This window comes from Aulostomus chinensis, chromosome 14 (genome assembly GCF_037954235.1).
Source record: "Aulostomus chinensis isolate RoL2024-O1b breed Wild chromosome 14, RoL_Achi_v1.0, whole genome shotgun sequence".
Taxonomy (NCBI): domain Eukaryota; kingdom Metazoa; phylum Chordata; class Actinopteri; order Syngnathiformes; family Aulostomidae; genus Aulostomus; species Aulostomus chinensis.
In genome coordinates, this window is record NC_141333.1 from 15946422 (window position 1) to 15968392 (window position 21971).

Consider the following 21971-nt stretch of genomic DNA (forward strand, 5'->3'; position numbering starts at 1 on the left):
TCAGAAAAGATCAAGATGATGATTTTTTTTTTTCCTCGGGGTGTGTTTTGATGACTCTTACATTAGTTTGAATTCTAAAGGTCACTCCGGCAATTTAGCAAAAATGTTTGCTATGCTTTGCTAAAATTCATGCAACGTAAGCAGAAATACACATTCAGATCCTAAACTCCTTCAATCTACTCATCATAAGTTGCAGATTTAGATATTTTTATTTCGACCTTTTTGACAGTTTGATGAGGCAGAAGTTACAGTAAAATTACTCAAGTTTTTTTTTCTCACTTTTGAGAAAAGGTCCTCCAGGGCCCTAGAAGACTAATTTTTTATTTGCACTTTCTAGCCACTGAATTTCATATTCATTTGTTCTCTCTTTCTTTTCTCTCTCTCTGTAAAGCCTTTTAATACTGCTACATAATTACAACTCGGACTGGGGTTATGATTGGCAGCTTAATTCTACATTTCGCACAGACTTTGCCCTCCAACCGGATCTGCTTAAACAGTTTTAAGTCAGTTGCTTACACGCACCTTCGTGACTCTGAAGTACAATTCACGGCAGAAATAACAGGCGCACATAAGCCCGACAAAATCACCCCACCCATCCAGTCCACCAGTCAGGACTCCTTCGCAGATGTCTTTGTCCTCAGATGTAGCTGTCCTTACAGTGCCTTGACTGCTTTAGTTCTAGATAGCAGTCTAACAAGCCAGAGACCAGAGGATCAGACCAATCAGTTGATCAAATATGGAAATTTAGTTTTCACTGCAGTAGACATGTGGAATTCTATTTATTACCCATTAAGCTCTGCTGTGCCAAACATGTGGGAAACATCAGTGGGAACTTAACAGCAAACGGTTCCACTTGGCAAAGGAACACCACTTTCACAGGGTATAAAGAAGCAGCCTAATGAACAACACCAATATCTATTTCTTCTCTTTCTCTTTATTTATCTATGCAATTTATACTCTATAATCATCTATTTTTTCTCTGTCTTTATTTGAATTTTTTTACTTTGACATTATTATTTCTAAATTATTTCACATCATTTTTTTTTAAACTGGAGTGATGCTGTTTTTCTGTGACACTTCAAAGTGTGTGTTTCAACAAAGAGAAGAAGTTGTGACGGTCGACCTGATGACATCTGAAGTGTGCAACCAGTGTGTTGTCCTTCTCCCCGTACCTGACAAAGTTCAAAGAATAGCAGTACCAAGTGGATGGGGTTGAGTTGTTTCTCCTCATTTTAACCCCAACACCCACCTGGTGTCACGTGACTTTAACAACTCCCACTTGACCATGATGAGGGTGTGAATAAAGTTAAAACGCACCGAGAGTGTTAAGAGGTCCAGTGCGCTCATTTAGTAGAAAAGTGAATTTAAAAAAAAAAAAAAAAAGGCTGTGCATGATAAAATGGAGTTGAACCACATATTTTAGCCCACAATCAATCATCAGGGAGGCTTTTTGTGCTGCTGCTACCTACCTTTAATGAACTCATGGCCCATTTGTTTGTTAGCTCCAGATATAAATCACAGCCATCATGAGGGGTTTCCAAGTTGTGGTTCAAAATATGCTGACATTTCTAATAGTTTAACAGTTGAATTTGGGTTTCATCCACAGCATTGTTCATGATAAAAAAATGTATGTTTAAAAAAATCGTACCATCACCATTCACTCCCTTATTTGACTTATTACTTCAAGAATATACAGAACCGTTAGGTAATTGTAAGATTAACCTTCGGTTGTCATCTTCTTTTTAGAAAAATCCTAAAAAAAAAAAAAAAAAAAAAAAAAAAAAAAAAAGGTCAGTCCTTGGAATTTCACTTTTTATACCCTCATATTCCAAGACATTTCCCTTAACCCAAGGAGACGAGAAGATTTACTGTGGTTGCAGTACCATGCTGCCGCCCCGTGGTCTGGTCAGGCAACTCCAAGTCGACGTCTCCAGCGCACAATAAGAAGTTTGGCCTGGAGATTTTTATGACATAAAGCATATTTTTTCACTCTTTCTGCCAGGAAGAATTCAGGTTAAGTAAACGTCGTGCCTCAGCTCGATAAAGAATCGTTCCGAATTGCTTTCTATTTATTTCTTCTGGCAGAAAGTGTATCCTGGTCCTGGTGTCTGCTCGCTTTTTGGAACATTTGTCCCTCGGCGGGATCCGTACATTAAGCAGGACGTGTATCTGTGTGTCAAACCGGATATTCGTCGTACTCCAAAACAGCAGTAACCTGAACCAGCTTATGATCCATAACCTGTGATAATTTACTAATGAATTCAAACGACGATGTCATCCGATTTAATGTTAGACCTGGAAAATCATCAATATATTCCTGAGATGGACTCTGAAACAGGACTTATCGCCATCGATCAGGGAGGCGAGTGGGGTGAGTTTCTCGAAAGAACAACTTGGTGATAGCAAGTGGCTCCAAGGTAGCGAGAGGTTAAATCAACGGACATAACAAATACACTGTCTGAAATGTAACATTATAATACGTCTTTTGTGTCAAGGTTAAGTGCATGTACTACCGAGGTCGGTGTATCAGCTGTGTATCCCAAGGTTCAGTTTCAGCTACCGAGTTAGCATTAGCATGCCGTAACGTTGTGGGACGTGATGATGTAATATGTTCGTATTAAATGTAATAGAATTAATTAATGTTTACGACCATTGGTCTTTTCATTCGGTACCTTTCCACAATCAAACATTATCTCATACAACAACTCTGTTATAAATTCTGCCTTTCGTAAGTATTGTTTTCCTTGACTGTCAGCGAAGGTTTGATAACGATATGGAAAATTAATTTATCTCATCGTGTATTATTCTAATTATTGTTATGTTCAAAATACGGTTGTCAACAAAGAACAGATATTTTTCCCGAATTGAAAAGACAGAAGTCTCCAGGTGGATGAATTGATAATAAATCACAATTATTAACGCCAAAGATGGAGTGGAGTAAACAGGACTTTCTGTTGTTGTTGTACTTCTTCTTCTTCTTCTTCTTCTTCTTCTTCTTCTTCTTAATATTGTTGTCATTGTTTTTGTTGTTGTGTGTTTACACCAGTCAGGAACCTTTTGTGAATATGTGATGTATTCACAGCTATTTAGTCCAATGAACTCCCGCACAGCAGCAAAAACGTGTTACCTCGATAACAAACACAACCTTGAATAATGACCTCTCTGACAGTGGGAACAAGCTAAAAAGCGATAAGGTTTGAGTTTAAGTCATTGTAGAGGTGTTTTTTTAGTGCAGGGACCAGGGAATGTTTGTGAACTTTTAGGTATTGAAAATGAAATTTGATACCTAGTACGTGTCTGAACGGTATCCTCTCACATATCAGCGGATGTTTCCTGTGTCAGCCATTGCACGTCATCATTATTGACTAGCATTGCATCAGTGTGATGGACAGACTTATGTTCCATCAACTTGTACTGTTTATCTTTTCTTTGAACAGTGCATGGCCAGGATATATTCAGTATATGTTTTTGTTTTGCATGATCATTTTTATGTTTGTATTTTTTACTGTCTATATATTCTATAAATAGTGGCATTTGTAGCTCTTTGTATGTTTAAAATACAAAGCCATTTTCATTAATAACCTTCTATGGATGCTTACACCTGCTCTATCATGTATTGTCAATCAATATCAGTTGTTAAATACATATTAACATTAAAATTCATTATTGAGCTCTTGCTTTAACTTTTGCACACTGTGTCTTTTTACAGATATTAGTCTTTTCGATGAGCTGGACTATCTTGGAGGTGCAGATGAGCTTCTGGAAACCCTTGAGAATGCTGGCTTCGTGAGTAACTCATTCTCTTCAACCGGAACATAGTCTTAATATGAGATGCACCTGAAAGGAACTGGATAAATATTTACTTTTAATGGAGTTGCTCATCAGGAGCTGATCTGGTACCTTTGTGTGCTATACTTGTTTGAACACTTGTACTTTCTTACCCGTATTACATAACAGCTGATTTTACCCACTTGACAGTGGCTTGAATTGAAAACATTTGCTCACACCGTCAGACATGTTGGCTCAGTTTAAATCTCAGTGGAATCTGTTATTTAAAAAAATTGCATGCTTTGTGTGTCTCAGGCCCATGGGGGTCCAGACCTGGACTTTGATATTGACATACCCGGCTGGAATGAAGTGGACACAAGCAGCACTTGCACAGGTACAACAACACAGATGTTACACTTTTTCAGAGTGAAATAAGAACTGTGAGAGACTGCCATTTTAACCAGTGAATGAATATCAGGTTAAACCCTAGTCATGCCAGTCACAGTAGAGAAGGTAGAGTAGCACAAATCCTCCTCCTCGTGGTGTGCTGTTGCATACTGAAACGACCCACTCAGATACGGAGCTCTGCTTCATACTGCTGTAAAACTAACATCCTGTTGCCAACACTGATACTTGAATTATAGAAGAAAATTATAACATGTTCAAACAAGCATACCTTAAATTGATCTTATGCCTGTCTGGCTACATTTGATGTTTAATGGATGGAGAGCAGGCGGTCTCATTGATGCTGTATCATGAAAAAGTGTGTTTATCCTGAGGTCATCTGCAGTAACAACTTCAGCCCACTCTTGCAAGACTACTTCCAGCGTATAACACTTTTTTTCCTCCCTTGTCTTTGTCCTTGTGCATCCAGATGGTGAGGTGAGTGTGGACTCTCTGTCACCTGCTCACACCCTGAGCTCTGTCCCCTCTCCCTCCTCTGTGGAAGCGCTGTCCCCATACTCCTTACAAGTGAGTCACTCTCCTCAACTCTTTGTCGTCCTTTTGTTTTCTTCATTTGACTTGCATTTCCTATGCAAATTTGACCTTTGTTGTTGGTACAGTGTTTACATATGTGCACATTTGGTTTGAACAAATAAAAGCTTCATCCAGATGGTGTCCACACACTGACAGCTGCTCTTTGTTGATAGGCACACACATACTGGATACATACTCTCACACACACACACACACACACACACACACACACACACACACACACACACACACACACACACACTTACTCATTTGAGACACTTATTAACAAAAGCCTTAAACACCTTGTCTCATTAATAATTAGCTGTCAGTCTGAGTAGTGACCCGCCCCCTCGTTAAAAAAGGTGCTGACAACTTCAGACACATTAGCATAATTTAAAAGGCAGATGTCTTCACAGTGCATCAAATGAAGGACACAGGGTACATCTTTGTCTACTCGCAACTCCTGTGTCCCTCAGTCGAAGGACATACACGTCTTTGAATATTGAGAAGGGTTACCCGATCAATATCGTTTCTGCTGTGTCACAGTACGCATCAAGCATATATATTACAAAAAGTAGCTTCAGAAGATTGGTGCTACTTCCCCCTTTGTGAAGCAGAATGATTACAATTCATTTGAATTAATGATTTTATTTTGGACCAACAAAAACAAACATACTCTTAAGATTTTAAAGCCCCTGCTACGTGGCTCTACCTGTTCATTAGTTGTCTTTTTGAATTTCATTAAGACACTCCTTTATAACTTTTTAAGCTTTTAAAAAAGGAAAATATTAAAAATTGTGGTAAAAATCTGTTATCATATTACAAGAGTAGAGCTTCATCAATATATTGTGAATGTTACTTCCTGAAAATTATTTATATATGTATATTTTTGTGTGTATATTTATATATACATGTGTGTGTATTTGTATGTATGTATGTGTGTATATGTATATGTATATATGTGTGTGTGTGTGTGTGTGTATGTGTGTGTGTATAAAATTATTTAAAATTAAATTCATGCCTGTGAACCACATAAGAAGGTATCCATTCCCACCATTGTAGTTTCTTAAACCAGGGGCACCCTCAAACCTAACAGTGGCTGTGGGATTCTTCCAAATTTGGGTTTGCCATGTATTTCCCTTTGTCAGAAAGTGAACCTATACTTTCTTCATCCAGGATGAGGCTCTGACTCCACAGTCGCAACTCTCGCCAGTTTCGGTCTGCTCAGAGTCCAGCGGCTTCTCCGAAGCCTCTCCCCCAGCTAAGAAAGCTCCAAAAAGGACCAGCCAGACCACACGGGGTAAGGCAGCCTCCACCACTGCATTCAGCTGTCAGCTATATTTGTTCTCTTTGTCCATAAACCAGGGGAAATTCAGCACCAATTTCAGGTTTGCAGAAGTTTTGGATGTGATTAAGTATACAAAGATGATAAAAATAGCATTTGTTTGGAAGAGCTTTCTCCTTAAAAACAACTATTATAACTAATACTACCCCCCCCCCCATCTGTCCTTCCCTGTAATTTCATCAGCCAAACCAGCACCAGCCAAGAGGCCAATTCAGTTTGGTTCAAAGGTCATCCAGCCCAAACCGGTGATCACAGCTGTTCCCTTGGCTCATGCAGCAGCTCCTTTGCAGGCTAAGGCGATCATCATCCAGCCCCTGCAAACTACTGTGCTGCCTGTGGTTAAACCAGCTCCAGTCACCATCCAACCAGCACCTCCTACAGGTCAGCACCCACACTGCAACATGGTGGAAGTCATTGCATCACATCCCACTGTATTGCATCAGACCAGCACATTCTATATGTATGACTGGCCACATTCAGTCTGATCTGCCTTCTATCAAATAATGTTTAGTTAATTACATTATATGAGAAAATAATTGCTATTAATATACTTTCTTGCTGAGAAACCTTGTTATCTGTATCTCAGCCAGCAGGTGGTGCTTTCGTTATATTTTTAGTCACACTCTCCCAGTCCCATTTTTATCTGCACAAAAGCAAGTTAGTGGGATAATATTTCCCTTTTACAAACAAAATGTTCCCACAATAGGCGTGCATTTGTGAAAAAGTAGCCATTATACACATAAAGATGCAATCAAGAAAGTTTGTTTTATAACCCACGCATAAGTAGCAGATTATTTTAAGCTGTGGGACATTTGTGTGTTCCCAGAATTTGGGTTCATTTTGTTGTAGTTTAGTGGTTTGCCTTTCCTGAATTACTGATCTGGTCCACTCTGTGTTACATCAGCAGCACCTAGGCCAATGTAAATACTTATGTCATCGCCTGGGACCCAAGTGGGTGGAGTATCTGACCTCTCTTGACTTGAATTTGAACTTGGCTCTCCACTCTGCCCAGTAAAAGCCAAGATGGCAGATGGTTACGGCCAAGATATCCAACTGTAGGACCTCAGATGGAAGTCTTAAGTCTAAACCACCCCTGTGTTACGGGTCCCTTTGGTTTAAGATGTTCTCCTGCATATTCACAGCTGAGAGGTGAGCCCTGTGCATCAGGCAGATGGAAGACAGAGCTGAGAGATCTTTCAGATTAGTTCTCATGTACAGTCTGACCTGGGCGGTCAGGTATTTTCAAAGATCGCATAGGACTCGTTCACAGGATTTTAAATTCTTTGGAACGTCACCACTCTGAATTCTTCTCACAGATGGTGAACTGGGGCACAAGACAGTGTTGGCACTACTAACATTCATTAGCAGGACTGGCTAACTCTTGTAGATAATCAGCACTGACAGGTTATTTAGAATCAGAGCTGAAGGTTTCTGTCGGTTTGAGAAATGGTTCCTGGCACAATCATAGGCGGGGAGGGTGGGCTGCTTGTGGGAGGCTCCTACATTAACCGCGACATTTATGAACATGTAGAATATCGTGTTTTCTTGACGCTTGGCTTGTCTCTTATGATCTGTTTAAAATGTTGGCACACGTGCATGTTTATGTGTGCTCATGCATTTAAACCTGCGCACCTCTCAGTTTGGAATGTGGATGTTTAAGACCACAGGTCACGATAGTAAACACCTCTTCCACCTGTACTTTAAACACGGCGAGTCTCTTTAAAGCCAAGGGGTTAATGTAGGTCAGCGGTGGTGGTGGTGGTGGGGGTTGGGGGGGGGGCTGGATTGTGCCATCTGCAGCACCAAACAGAAGACTGAAGAGCTTTCCAACAAGTACAATAATATAATACAATCTAAAATGTTATTGTTACAGAAGTCAGAACAAATAGCCGGTTCATAATTTGCACACATATGATCGAGAGCAGCCCCAGACAGAAACACATAATCACATTCGGCGTTAATCATTGTTAATAATACAGTAAAAATATGATTATGGTATAGAACAGCTGAACCCTGTAATTTCAGAGTGCCTTTGTGTCTTTCTTAGGTGGTCCCATAGTGCTGACTCAGCCAAGCCAGTTGCTACAGATCAAGACACCGCAGACTGTCACTGGCAATGTGGTCACCATGCCAACACTGGGCCAGGACAGGCCCGTCCCAGTCGCTGTGCCTCCAATGGTCTCTGTCACACTGCGAACCCCTTCTTCAGACGATGATGTAAGTCCTTTTCATTCGTGTTACATAAACCTTTTATGCCAGATTTGAGCATAATTAAAGAGAATTGTTGTTCATTTGCTTTAACAACAACGGGGTCGAAAAGAACAGAGTAGTGCCCCTGCCCTCAGTCAGAGGGTCAGTTACAAATGATATTATTCAAAAGACTCAAACAAGCATATAAAACCAACTGACTTTGACAAGCCAAAACACAAACCGGTGCTTTAGCTGGAGCACCGTTATTTGAATCGATCCTCTGCACCTCCCAAATCTCTTTTACTGTCGATTTAATTTCAGCTAAATGCAACATACAGATACTGACATTTAGAAATCTCAGCCAGAAATCCACTAAACGTCCAATGGCGCCGCTTTGTAGCAACCTGGGCTCGGGCGACCGCGTTTTCTAATCTTCCTGTATGTGTATGTACCAAATAGCCTGGAGTGGTCAAATTCAAATAGTAGTCGTTTAGTTTCATTTTAAGAAAACGGGAGTGAAACATCCATTAAGTTAAAAGTGTCCTCCCTTTCCCAAGCCATGGAGGGGAATATACAACTGACTGACTGAAAAACATGTCAGACATGGGGTTGGATATGTGTATTTTAACTAAATATATATATATATATATATATATATATATATATATATATATATATATATAGATATATATAGATATATATAGATATATATAGATATATATAGATATATATATAGATATATATATAGATATATATAGATATATTTAGATATATAGATATATATAGATATATATAGATATATATACCCGAGCATTTATTAGACAAAGCCTCTTTACGGGAATAAACAGTCCTTTCAGTATTTCTGTGTATGTGCGTGCGGACATGCATGAGCTTGCCTCTGTGCACCTGCCTGCAGCTGCAGGATTATGATTATGAGCATGGGCGTACATGCACTTGTCACTATGTAACTGCTTTGTTTTGATTGTACACAGTCGGAGTGGAGCTTGTCCAACATAAACTCCTACCCCATTTTAATAAACGTGTATATGCGTGCTTTTAATTTCACAAGACATTAACTTTTATTTAGTGGTAAAAATATAAAAATAGTGCCGAAAGGAAAAAAAACAACCTTTCATTCCCATCACTTATGACTGTGAATGTATTTTTCCACACTGGTGTAAAAGTAATTATGCTGTTATTGAAAAAAAAAAAACGCCAACGAGCGACAGGAAAATTCATTGATTCGATGATGCCAAAACTCCTGGTGTCCTTGCATTGGTTTCAAATATTTCCTCTGCTCGATTACAGAAAGTGGAACATTTTGTCACTGTAATACAAAGTTTAAAACATGCAATTGAATTTGTGTGAAATGATTCATTTTTTTCCCATATTGCCATAATCAGAAGTTAAGCATTGTTCGTGCCTATTGTTCCTTCCACGGCCATTATCTGTTTTGACCATTCATGCTGTACTTAGAGCCGTTTCAACCAATTTGAGCTTATTTTTTTCACATTGCTGCCTTTTTAATCCACTGTTTTTAACTCGTCATATCCGACACATGTGAAACCCTTTCTCTCATCAGTTATCAATTAAAATTTTTCTCATATTAGTTGCTCTACTAGACAATCTTTGCACCGGTTGCTGGATTTAAAAGACAAGCATCTGCTAGACAGTCCTGATTAGATGATACAATGATGTAGCTGGTCAGCGGAGTGCACCATGAACCCTCACTGACTGAAACAAATAATCCACACATGATCATGACTGACCTCTGCTTGGTTTGCACCCGCGGGGTTTTACTGGAAAGATAGATGCGTTATGTAATTGTAGTTCAGACCGCGGTAAGTTACCAGGGACATTCTCCATGTGGATGACAGAGGGTGGATCCTTCCATGTTGCATTCAGCGGTGATGTCAGGACAGCTGCAGTGGGGAAAATTCAATTACAGTGTGATTCGCTTATAGCACAAACATGTGGCCTCTCGAAAAAATGCTCCCGAGTTTGTTTGCATGCAGGTCTTTAAGTGGAAGTGTGCGAGAAGAGTGTCTGGCTGTCTCTCTGGCTCACAGACGGATGGATGGATGATAATAAACTCCAAAATCGTCTTCATCTCAATCGTACGCAGCCATTGCGAGATGTGTGAGATGCTGTGACTTTAAGCAGCTTCAGTCCTGTTTCAGTCCAATGTTATTTTTTTGAATAGCAAGTTCTTGTCAGACCTCTTAACTTTTATAATTCACAGGAGTCATGTGTAAAATGTCACCCTGGCAGCAATTTAGGCGCTGAACTGGGACGACTACAAGGAACACATCCAGTTTTCAGCTGTTATCATCTCACAGGAATAATCACTGTATGACCCTGATGGAACTCTGTTTTCCATCAGCCCTTTTAATTTCGAACCTCAACTAAAATTCCCCTCATCGTTGTTTCAAAAATAGCAACGATTCTGTGACTGTAAAAATACTTGTCAGGTTATCGTTGCTGCTACGGAGTCTGCAGAATCCATTTTTTTGCAACAGATCCGGAGAGCAGTGTTGAGGAATCCCGGTCCCATGGGGCCAAAACAAATATGCCTGCGAGCCATTTGTAAAGTTAACCAAGTCAGTAAAAATGTATGAAAGGGTGGCACGGTACATATTGATTGTGACGGTATAAGAATAGAACTGGGTTTTCAGAACTGATTGGTATCTCAAAGATGAACTTAAGCGGGGAAAGTATTTAATCACAGTTCTTGGGTGTTTGTCATGTCAGCTATGTGGAAATTGAAATTGACTTTAGAGACGCTTCCTCAGCCGTGACATGCCGCTGCAGTGGAAGCTAGTGTTCAGGCCCACTGCAGCTGTGTTCACTTTACAACCTCGCGGTAGTGGACACGGTGGGCTGGGATGCATGTAAAATGGAACCTCTGTCAAAGATGGCATGCCTGTGCCAGGTGTTGGTACATGTTGTATCTACAGTATGTCTGTGTGTCTCTGCTCATGTTTACAGTTCTGTATGTTAGCCTAAACGGCTGCTTGCGATTACATGCTTCGGACAGGTGTTGTGCAGGACTAAGCATTTGCGACAGCTGTAAACGGCCATCAGGGACTGGGTCACTGTAATGTAATGGGCTCCTACACAGCCGGGGATTTAGGTGTGTGTGTGTGTGTGTGTGTGTGTGTGTGTGTGTGTGTGTGTGCACGCGAGTTAGTGAGTGAAGTACACCAGCCTGAAACTGTGGGCCTCAGCAAATCCTTCCATGAGCTGGGGGGGTTAAAGGATGGAACCCCTGGAGGGCATGGTGGGATTCTTGAAGGAAAGGGGTCCACTGCAGAGGATGATACATCTTAGAAACAGCGTTGTGATTCCAAATCAAAGTGCCAGTGGAAACAAATTACTCCATATTACTGTTTTATTTGAGTTGAAGCTCCTGGGGCTTCTGCAAATGATGATGTTGTTGTTGTTTTTTTACATGTCACTGTTGATTGTTAATGCAAAGCAAGCAGACAGTCCTTAACTTGTGTGTTCCATGGAGACGCTCCTGTTTTGTATCAAATGGAATTGTCCACGATGTCTTATATAGCAGTGTCAAAAATAGAAGACAAAAAAAAAACCCAAAAAACCACAGGACAACGGTTAACTGGAAAAACTCGCTGTCTTGGTTTTCCTCTTCACATACAAGTTCATGTTCTTGGTGTTGACAGGCGGATTTGAGGGAAATGTCACAGTCTCGGTAATTCTGAACATCCCAGATTGACAATCATTAACCCGTAGAACACCAGCCACAGTATTTATGACCTCCAGTAAAATTCGGGAAGCACGTTTGCTCCAGCTTGTTTAACTGAAACCCCTCACATTTAGATAGGTAGATAGGTCACCGGTTTATCACACACTTCCTCCCTGAGTAAGCCTGAGAGCAGCCTCTTAAAAGTGTGTCAGTTGGGCGTGCTGGGATCTGTTGGCGTCTAGCGGGCCTGTCAACTCAAGCTTTTCTTTTCTACTTCACCTGCATTCTCTTTTGCTGTCGAGCAGCCATTCTCTCTCACAGCAGCACCCTTTCACACACAGGGCTGATGAGTGTACCAACAGCTGTTTGCAGCTGGTTCTCTGTTGGAGCAGAGGGGGGCAGGTGCTTGGTCAGGGGCACCTTGTCAGTGTTTTTATGGATAATAGAGGACTAGACATTGACTTTTCCCACCAGTCCTTTCAGTAGTTCGAGTCAAACATGATCACTCTTACACCCATTTAACTGAGGTTCATCAAGAAATGCCACCGCCATATTTGTCCCCTGCTCTACATTTTCCTCTTGGGCTTCATTGTGGTATCAATGAGAAGTTCCCCCCACTCTCAACTCCCTGGTAACTGCTTACTTGCAGCGTTCCCAGGCTCGGTCTTGTGGCAAGGCTCCCAGATCTGGGCTGGGAGACAGAGGGGTTTCTCAGGAGACAGAATACAAATACAGAGATCCAAATAACTTAATCACCAGTGGGGCTATTAGGCCCAAGATCTTAGAGACTTACCCTTGGGAGGGTGTTTATGTTTGGAGTAGGGCAGTAGAGGGGTAGCTGGGGGACCGGACAGACAATGAAGGTGTTTGGTTTAACGCTAAAATGGGTTGCGGTCATGTCTGATTGGTCTTTTCTTTTCTTTTTTTTTTTGGAAGTGTGTTCAGCATTTCAGCTCTCGCTTCACTTACCTTGACGAGAAGGAATCTTGCTGCTCATTTACCAACTTTAAATGGTTCTTTTTTTTTTCACTCATTTATTTTAATACACATTTGTTTTCGCTCAACCCAGATTTGTAAGAAAAGCCTTAAATGAAGAGATTGAATAGATCCAAACAGAAAAATGTGGTTTATTTATACAAAGATGAACGGGAGAATGTATGACTCTAATTGCAGTGGATTTTTTTTCCCCACCAGACCTGTAACATGTATAAGGTATTCGTGTTTTATCTCTGATATGTACTCATATATCAAATGGTGACACACTCCATAAACACACCCTCCTTCACGTATAGCACAGAGGCGCTGTAGGTGACCTCTAGAACCTCTCAGAGAACGGGGGCGTAAATATTGTTGAGCAGAAGCTGGACCCGTTTGTGCTCTTGGAGGTGAAATGTTGACCTTTGTTGCGGATGTTTCGTTAACATTTCTCATTCCGTCACCTCGGTTAACAGCGGCATCAGCAGCTGAGGCGTTCTCCTGCGGACTATAACGAAGTTCGGCTTCGGCTCTCAGGGATGTGACGACTGTGAGATCCAGCAGCAGTATCAACATTTCTGATAATGATTTGGCTGACACTGATGTTTTTTCATGTTCAGTTATGTCATTAGTCACACTTTAGTGCTTGGGAAACAAAAATCATCATAAAAATCACTTATTTTAAGTTTTCTTTATATGTAAGTCATTTTTTTTATCACACTGTCTTAGAGGATAAATTCTATCCACAAATTGCTGAAACACTGACAGTTAAACATTAGCCAGTGCCATCGGTGAACGCTATCTTATGTGCCAATGGCCAGTACTTTTATGCACAACCAAACATCAATAGGTACCTTTCCTTTTCTCCATTTTTCTTTCTCACATTCTCATCCTCTTTTTTACCGGTTGTCTGTCTCTTTCTCTCTCTCTCTCTCTGTATGTCACACTTCATGTTCAGTGTACCACAAATATCTTGAGTATGAAAAATGACTGAGCAGATGTTAGAGCTCTTATGTGAAATAAAACAGCTTGAAATTTGGATGGCGATCATATGAATGGAAAGCCATATTTAAACCAAATACCCTGGAGAACGTAGATAAACATGATGTCACACGAGTGAGAGGAACCTATGATGTACAGTTTTAACAGGCGGCTCAGACAAGCAGGCATTTCCCTGCATCCTCACAATAGCTGTCTCTCTTTCCTGTTTGAATAGGTGTCCACCAAATACATCCAGATGTGATGAAATACATGACGTGACATGAGTCATAATAAGCCACGCCAAATGTAATTCTTGTGTCTCGATTTTTTTTTCTTTCTCTCACCTTCTGACTTCAGTCAAAGTTGTCTCAGAGGCAGCAGCGCATGATCAAGAACCGTGAGTCAGCATCCTTGTCTCGGAAAAAGAAGAAAGAGTATCTGCTTTCTCTGGAAGCTCGGCTGAAAGTGGCGTTGTCTGAGAACGAGGTGCTCAAAAATGAGAATGGCAACCTTAAGAGGCAGCTGGAGGGCCTGCTTAGTGAGGTTAGCATCAACATACCACCACTCTACAATGGCCAGGAAGAAAAACATGCCCAAATACATCTTTTAATTATTGTTTTGAATTATATTATTATCATTATTGGCTTCCTTTTCCTTTCACAGAATACAGTACTGAAGGCAACGGCCCCCAAGAGGAGAGCTGTGTGTCTGATGGTGTTCTTGGTGTTCCTTGTGCTGAATGTTGGACCGATGAGGTAAGAACATAAAGATGAATGCTTTGTTTATTTTGACATGTCACCACAATCATTGAATTTAGCGTCCAACAACCGAAATTCAATTCAAACCTGTTGGCAGTGTTGCCTGCCATTACTGGCAACTGGAGCTTATCGTGGATGTACAATGATTAGATTGCTGGGGGAAAACAATTGGGAAGCCCCATGACTCATTGTGGGAATCACGCCTCACATGTAAGACGTCATGCAAAGATGTTTATTGAAAACAGTGCAGAATGTTTCACATTGAAGCAAAGCGTTCTGCCCCCCACACTCACACGGGGACACACATACACACACACACACATGCGTGCGCACGTGCGTGAACCCCCAAAAGTAGTTAAAACAACTTGCCAATCTTGCGATCATCTCATAAAATTGCAGCTCAGAGTTTGTTAGGAATGGAGAAATAGAAGCAATGTAGACTTTTTTCTGCATGAATCCATACCAGAGGCTCCTCGTGAGGGTGCAGATGCAACGTAGTCTCATCCTGAGGAAAAAAAGGGTCAGTCTGTTTAAAGAAAACCCAAAACAATCAATGATTAATAATCCTTCCGTGCAATATTACTCCTGTGTATTTGCTTCATTGCTCTGATGTTGCCAGACTTTATAGGACATTGTGACTAATGGCTGAGTAAGAATCTGACCAGCCCGCAGAGAAAGTAAACATTTACCACTTGCGTATGTTAAAAAAAAACAAAAAAAACTTTTCAAGCGACAAAAGTGGTTTAAAACATACAAATGTGGCAGTTCCTTTTATCATGGATTGGAATATTAACAGTTCGAGTTTGTTATGTGCAACTACAAGAGGGAAAATGTGGTTGATTCCACCCAGTTTGCAGATGGTGGTATTGTGTAATTACACAAGCTCAAAGTCCAACTAAAATGACCGAATCTCTGTTCTCATGTTATAAAAATGTTTGTTTTCTCCTGGGTTTAACCTTCTCTACAAAGATGCAAACGTCCAGTCGGATTTGTTGGCTTTGATAATCTGTGCTGGGAATATGCACTGTGGGACCTGAGTTCTCTATAGCTTACATATCAATTCATTTCGCTGGGCCTGTGAATGAGTTTGCTTTTGTGACTCGAGTGTATTCACAGTAACGAAAGTGTGTGTGTGTGTGTGTGTGTGTGTGTGTGTGTGTGTGTGTGTGTGTGTGTGTGTGTGTGTGTGTGTGTGTGTGTGTGTGTGGTCATGCCTTCTTGCCTCTGTGTGTGTGTGTTTTGTGTTTGGGCTCTCCTTTGGAATGTAAAATATGCCCGCTTTTGAGGTCAGATCCCTTTGAAATGAAAATGCCACCCAGCGTAGTAATAGCACTGAAAGAGACGGTGTGTATTTTTGCTTGTGTGTGTGTGTGCCCTGATGTGCTTTTTGGGCTGTGTGATCCAGATCAGAGTTCATGATTGCGTTTGTGGCTAAAAATAAGGAAAAAAAAACCCAAGACTCCCATGCACAGGATGTGGGCCACGTAGAATTTAGCGAACCATTTCAGTCCAGTGCCAAATTCATCTTCCCCAGTTTTTCTTGCCATCCAAAGTGGCCTAATTTCACCTCAACTGTATTTGCTCACTTCATCTCCCTCCTGGTTTATTAGTCAGTTTCAGAGTGGCTCAGGCTCCAGGCTGGAGGTCGTGTCCACGCAGCACAGCAGGCACCTGCTTGGCTTCTCCTCAAAGGCGGATACCGAGGACACGATGGGTACCGAGCCCCTCGCCAGTGGCGCCACTCAGATGGCCGACAGGTAATGAGCTCATCCCTCACCGCCTCTCATAACAGTGTATTTACCCCCAGGATGCACCTGTGCTGGGGCTTAGTCTGAACGGGTACAGCTCATTACAGAACGTGTAAACAAGAGCGCCAGCCAATTACCAACTCTGTCGCAATGCCTGCCTTTCAAATGGCTCCGGGCCCCCCGACTAGTTGGCCAACAGTTTTGCTTTGAGTAACAAGGTGGGAAATTGGGGTCAGACCTTGTTTGACATCCAGCTTTATATCACTAGTAACAGCTTATTTTTCTAAGAGGTTATATGTTTTTCTTTTTTCTTTTTTAAATGCACTCGAGGCCCACCAGTCTCTTTTGTAAATTGCATAGATAACATTCTTGTTTGGTACATTACCTGCACCCCCATGTACTGAAAATGGTGTTTTGCAATTTGGTCAGAGAGCACATGGTTCTGCCAGCCTGTGTCGTGTCAGACCTGCATGTAGGTTGTGCCACATGTTAATGCGAACCATCCATCCGCAGTATCAGGTTTCCTCGCAGCATTAAAAGCAACACCGGCAGGAAGAAACACATTAGCCTTTACAAAAGGGGTGACAGCACCAAACGCCGCAGAGAGCAGGAAGATGGGGGGGTATGCAACCCAATCTGGTGGTCTGTCTGAACAGGAAGGTGTGTGTGTGTGCGCGCACGCCCCTGTGCAGAGAGGTTAATACAGGGCCCTCAGTTAGAGTTATGATCAGGCCTCTGTGGTTTGACATGTCGTCTCACGGAACCATTTCCAGAGCATTCTTGAGGTGAAGTCTCCATGGTGGCTAAGATCTGAGAGGCCGCAGTACCAGCCTCCCGCCGTCCCCTTATCCCCACCGCCACCACGCCCCCCAGGTGGCCAATGACTGTAGACATTCTACATCATCACCTCAAGCAAGATTTCATTCATCTGGGGAGGAATGTCATGCAATCCAGTGTCTTGTGTTCTCACCCTTGGTATATTTATTGATTCTCTCAGCACGTCACGATCTGTCGATGAGTCCAAAGCTGACTGTAAAATAATAATCTCAGCTCTCCACTCCGCTGTGTTTGGGCCACCTGGGCCTGCTAACGCTGCAGCTGCTTGCTGCACCAGAACCAGAGCAGCAGTTATCATCGTAGTTCAGACGGAGCAGCGCCGACACGTTCAAGCTCGGCGTATCTCAGCCGACTGTCACTTTCACCCGTTAAAATGACAAACATTGCTGGAAGCGCATCACATCCTCATCAGCTGTTACTCATATGCGCGCACGAACCTGCTGACTTGACAAAACGTCCGATTTTACGTCAACGTGCACTCAGTGGCCAACATCTGCTCCTCCTCTTGTGCATTTATTTAGCGACAGAAGCTCCACACATGTTAAACCCCAACAAGTTGAACGGATTAAATGCTTTACTATGCGATGAATATATAGCTGTGCCTGTATTGAAGCCATGCTGATATCTTTTTGGCACCCTGTTGCTTCCCATAACCAGTTCACAGAGGGTGCTTCACCTAGCGGCCCCAAGGCAAGTGGCCATGCTGGCTCTCACTTTGCATCCAAAGCAAATTGTAAACATGTGGAAAGTATTTTTAACAGATCGATATTAAACTTGCAGCTCTTGCATTGATTTCTGTTGTGAACAACCTTGTAAATCTTATTACTTTCGTCTGCCCAGCACTTGATTTTTTTTATTTTATTTTATATTTTATTTTTGCTGTGGTTATGTAGCTCTGAGGATAAGGCCCTGATGGTCGTGAAGGACCCGGTCTTTCTCAGGCCGACTCCCCCGTGCCAGCCTCCTGTTAACAGGACCAAGTGTATTGAGTAAGTAATGATGTATTCTCCCAAATGTAAGACAACTAATGTTTTAAATCTTTCTTTACTTTAAAAGAGCGAGAGAGAGAGAGAGAGGCACAGTGTAACATGTTGTCAAACGTGTCCTGACTTTGATTGGCAGGTTGGCTCATGAGCTGAGGGGTTGGGTCCACCGTCATGAAGTGGAGCAAACCAAATCCAGGCGCATGAGTAACAGCAATCACAAACCCACCAGGACCATTCTGGTAAGTCACAGCAGTGTGTTTTGGACAACAGGAAACTGTATCCACTGAGCTATGTAAGGATTTACAGAATGTATTCACTCAACTCAACTTCCCCTGACCTGTTTTATATCATGACATTCAGTATTAAGAGGTTTTGGCAAACCAAAGCCTCCCTTTCACCACGGTCTCACCTCTCCTCACACCTTCCCCTTCTCTTCCACTCATTTCTCTTTATTGAGCTGATTTTAATCCGGCAGCCCTGAGAAAGTAAACATAACACTTGGAGGGGAGCTGTAGGATTATAGTGCCCCCCCCCCCCCAGCTCATTTTTTGGGGGGGGGGGGATCTGCTGCAGTAACTCCAGTACACCCGGAGCTGCCTCGTTAGTATACGCCCATTTATCCTTTTTAGTGTGAGTAAAAATGTAGATGCGTTCCCTTTTCATCTGTGTTGATCAGTTTAATTTCTTAGTTACTTGATAACAGTTTAAGAAAAAAAAACAGGAACTCGATGTGGTTAATCAGGAGAAAACCTTTGGATTGGAATGTGTCTTGATGCTGGTTTCATAATGATAATAATAGTTTTTTTATTCATGGAGTGGTTCGGCAGGTATTCAGAGATGCTTTGAAAGGGGAATAAAAAGCAACAGGGAGGTCAGGGATGGTCTGCAGTTTTGAAAAGGGCTGTTTTAAAGGATTGTTTGGTTACAACAAGTGAGGAGGATGTTTTCGACTGTTGGTCCATTATGACGTTTTAATGTAAATGTGTATTAAAATGAGCCACAGTGTTGCCGGCATCGTACCCTGGATAGTCAGTGTGGAGGTCATCGTGAATCTTGTGTGCTTTTCTTCCAGAAAACAGAGAATAAGGACGAAGGGAGTGCGCAGATGGTCACCGTCCAATACGCGGAAGCTGCTGAGGAAAAGTGAGTTAAAGCTCTATACTCTGTATTACCCATCATATTCAGAAAATGAAAACAAAAACAAAAAAATTCAGCTTTTTGTTTTCTTTAAAATCAATTCCCCCTTGTGCTTAAAGCAGCTTGATAGCCAGAGTCCGCACACATCATCAGCTGATCCAACTCTCATTTCTGGCTTGAGTCACTCATTCTTTAGAAGATCAGTCCTTCTTTGCTTTAACAATATCAGCCACTTAAAACTCGCAAACAGCCACGGCGTTCGTTGGAAGCGGTCGGTTCAATCATTAAAGTCGCCTTTTCTCATCTCCATTGCGTGAGCGACTGTAAACATATTAGTGTTGCACTTAAGCGGGTCTTTCACTGGGGCTGGAACAGCTAACAATCTCTCCTTCTTTTTTCCCTTTTTTGGAATAAATCGCTGTTTAACTTTTTACAGTCCGCTGTATTTACACACTGATTTTTTTAAAGGTTGACCCCACTCTGCCGCTTCAGAGGTTTGGCTTTCAAGATTTTTTTTGACTGCACCATGTAGTTCAGATCAGACAGATGGTCTCAATAGTATTTTTGGCCACCTATAGTTTTTTTTTTTTTCCCCCAGTGGTACATCTGGCTTTGAAATATAAAGGATGAAAGAGAAACACGTTTACAGTTCCGCTGGTCCAACATCAGGTATAACATTTTAAAACCATGTCAGAGGGATTGTTTTGTTTTTTTCTTTCTATTTTTGGTTTTTCGTTCTCATGTGCTTGACCTTCACTCTGTGTACGTGATGTGTACCGTTCACCCAGGCACAGCGAAGCCCCCACTGTCACCGAGCCGTAGACTTGACTGAGGTGAACCTGCAGTTTAATGGTCGGCGGTATCAAATAAAACTAGCGTTGTAATGAAAAAATAAGAATCCTTCCCTTAAAGACTTTCATAGGCATGAATGTGATCAAATTCTATCAGGATCTAAATTGTCCATTTTGAAACGCCCATATTAATTGAATTCTTGCATCCGTTTCTGTATCCTCTTCGTGTTCATGCCGTTCTACTTTATTCATATGCGTCTCTGTTGCTTTCTTCAACAGGAACCCAGGCAGTGAGCTGCAGGTTTACTACGCACCCCATCACACGTATAGCGACTTCTTTGATGAGCTCAATCGTCGCGGCGACACTTTCTACGTAGTGTCCTTCCGCAGGGTGAGTTTCAACACAACACTGAACAAAATCTGACGGTTAAACTTCACACGTGAAGTAAAAAATATGAAGGATTTTGGCCACTCAGCATGCTTTTTTTTCATCTGTTGTGAGATTTCCTTCTTCTGGTGACCAGTGAAAGCAGCTATTTGTAGTTTAGCTCAGCAGCAGTGACCTCTTCTGATGCCAAGTGGGGAAATATAGGAAAAATTGTCAGCACGGCGCTTTTTTAACCTGTTCTAATGTAAAACATGTTTTTTTTTCTCCAAACATGGGTGACAGAAACATATTTTAACTTACTACTACTTACTTCTGCGTATTTATAGTTGATTTCATTACCAGGCTAACTGATGCTAGAGCAGTTTTGTAGCCTGTGTCTTAGAATGAAGTCGCTAAAGGCGAGCTAACTAAGTGGCAAGCAGTTAGATAAGAGTTCTCTTATTGACTTCCTTCCTCCATAATAATCCTCTTTCTTTTTCACCTGTCATGTTCTCGGTTCTGAGAATTCCAAGATTGCTTTGAGTACGTGAGAGTTTTTAGGCCTTTTGTGTCCGGTCAGCTGAAGTTACAATGTGCAAAGGGACGCACAGCTTGTTCTCAAGTTCATGTTCCATCAAAATGATGTTGAAACTGTTATTTTAGGCTAAAAAACACTGCATCATGCTGCTTCCAGTATAGATGGATTTACGCATGAATCATAAATACTGCGTAACCGGTCTGTTTAATGTGAGGGGAGGGATGAAAAACACACGCCTAAGGGTGTAACTATCCCTTTCCAGTCCTGTTTCCTTGGTCCATTTACAATCATCAAGACCATGTTTTAGGTTTTTAGCCGTGACTTTATGTCGTTGTTCATCTGTTTGCTCGGCATTTGTTTGACCATTTCCCCGTTGGAGACTCTGGGCCTGGTTTTAATGTTCTCTCTAGATGTGATTAATCCTGGACAACACACTCACTAAGGGTTCTTTGATTAGTTGGTGTTTATTTTTTTGCTGTACTACACTCAATTCCCTAAAGATATTTAATGATCCCCCCAAAATTACATTGTGTTTTCCAGAGCTAAACAAACAACACAGAACTTTTTCATGTTGAATTTTTTTTTTTTTTTTTTTTTACCCATTTGAAAGTTCACTTCAACACGAGGAGCTTTGCTGTTTTATCTGTTGTCGCCGTACGCTGCCAAAAAAATACACATTTCCTTCATTTAGATAACAAACGGCCCGATGAATATCAGTCCCTTGTTACCCGTTCCTCTATCATGAAAACATCCCTGACTTTCCAAAAAGTCTGAACCAAGTTCACTTGGAACAGAGGGGGCATCTCACACTCAGCGCCTCTACATAACTCTTGATTTTGTTAACCTCTTAAATCCTCGGGACTACT

The 21971-nt window shown here is 41.6% G+C and overlaps 1 protein-coding gene across 2 annotated transcripts in view; it reads left to right on the forward strand.

Moving 5' to 3' along the window:
* The first annotated feature begins 2139 nt into the window (after nucleotides 1–2139).
* atf6 (activating transcription factor 6) overlaps nucleotides 2140–21971 on the forward strand; it is a 33124-nt gene continuing 13292 nt past the window's right edge. Inside the window, exons 1-14 of one of the 2 annotated variants that reach the window (XM_086223355.1) lie at nucleotides 2140–2371; nucleotides 3710–3786; nucleotides 4084–4162; nucleotides 4643–4740; nucleotides 5923–6046; nucleotides 6275–6472; nucleotides 8139–8308; nucleotides 14301–14486; nucleotides 14607–14698; nucleotides 16312–16458; nucleotides 18180–18275; nucleotides 18409–18511; nucleotides 19345–19415; nucleotides 20480–20591. In XM_086223355.1, the coding sequence (XP_086079481.1) occupies nucleotides 2272–2371; nucleotides 3710–3786; nucleotides 4084–4162; nucleotides 4643–4740; nucleotides 5923–6046; nucleotides 6275–6472; nucleotides 8139–8308; nucleotides 14301–14486; nucleotides 14607–14698; nucleotides 16312–16458; nucleotides 18180–18275; nucleotides 18409–18511; nucleotides 19345–19415; nucleotides 20480–20591 (1653 nt within the window). In that variant the 5' untranslated portion in view covers nucleotides 2140–2271. The remainder of the gene's footprint in view (nucleotides 2372–3709; nucleotides 3787–4083; nucleotides 4163–4642; nucleotides 4741–5922; nucleotides 6047–6274; nucleotides 6473–8138; nucleotides 8309–14300; nucleotides 14487–14606; nucleotides 14699–16311; nucleotides 16459–18179; nucleotides 18276–18408; nucleotides 18512–19344; nucleotides 19416–20479; nucleotides 20592–21971) is intronic. The other variant, XM_086223354.1, reaches the window with a different exon arrangement.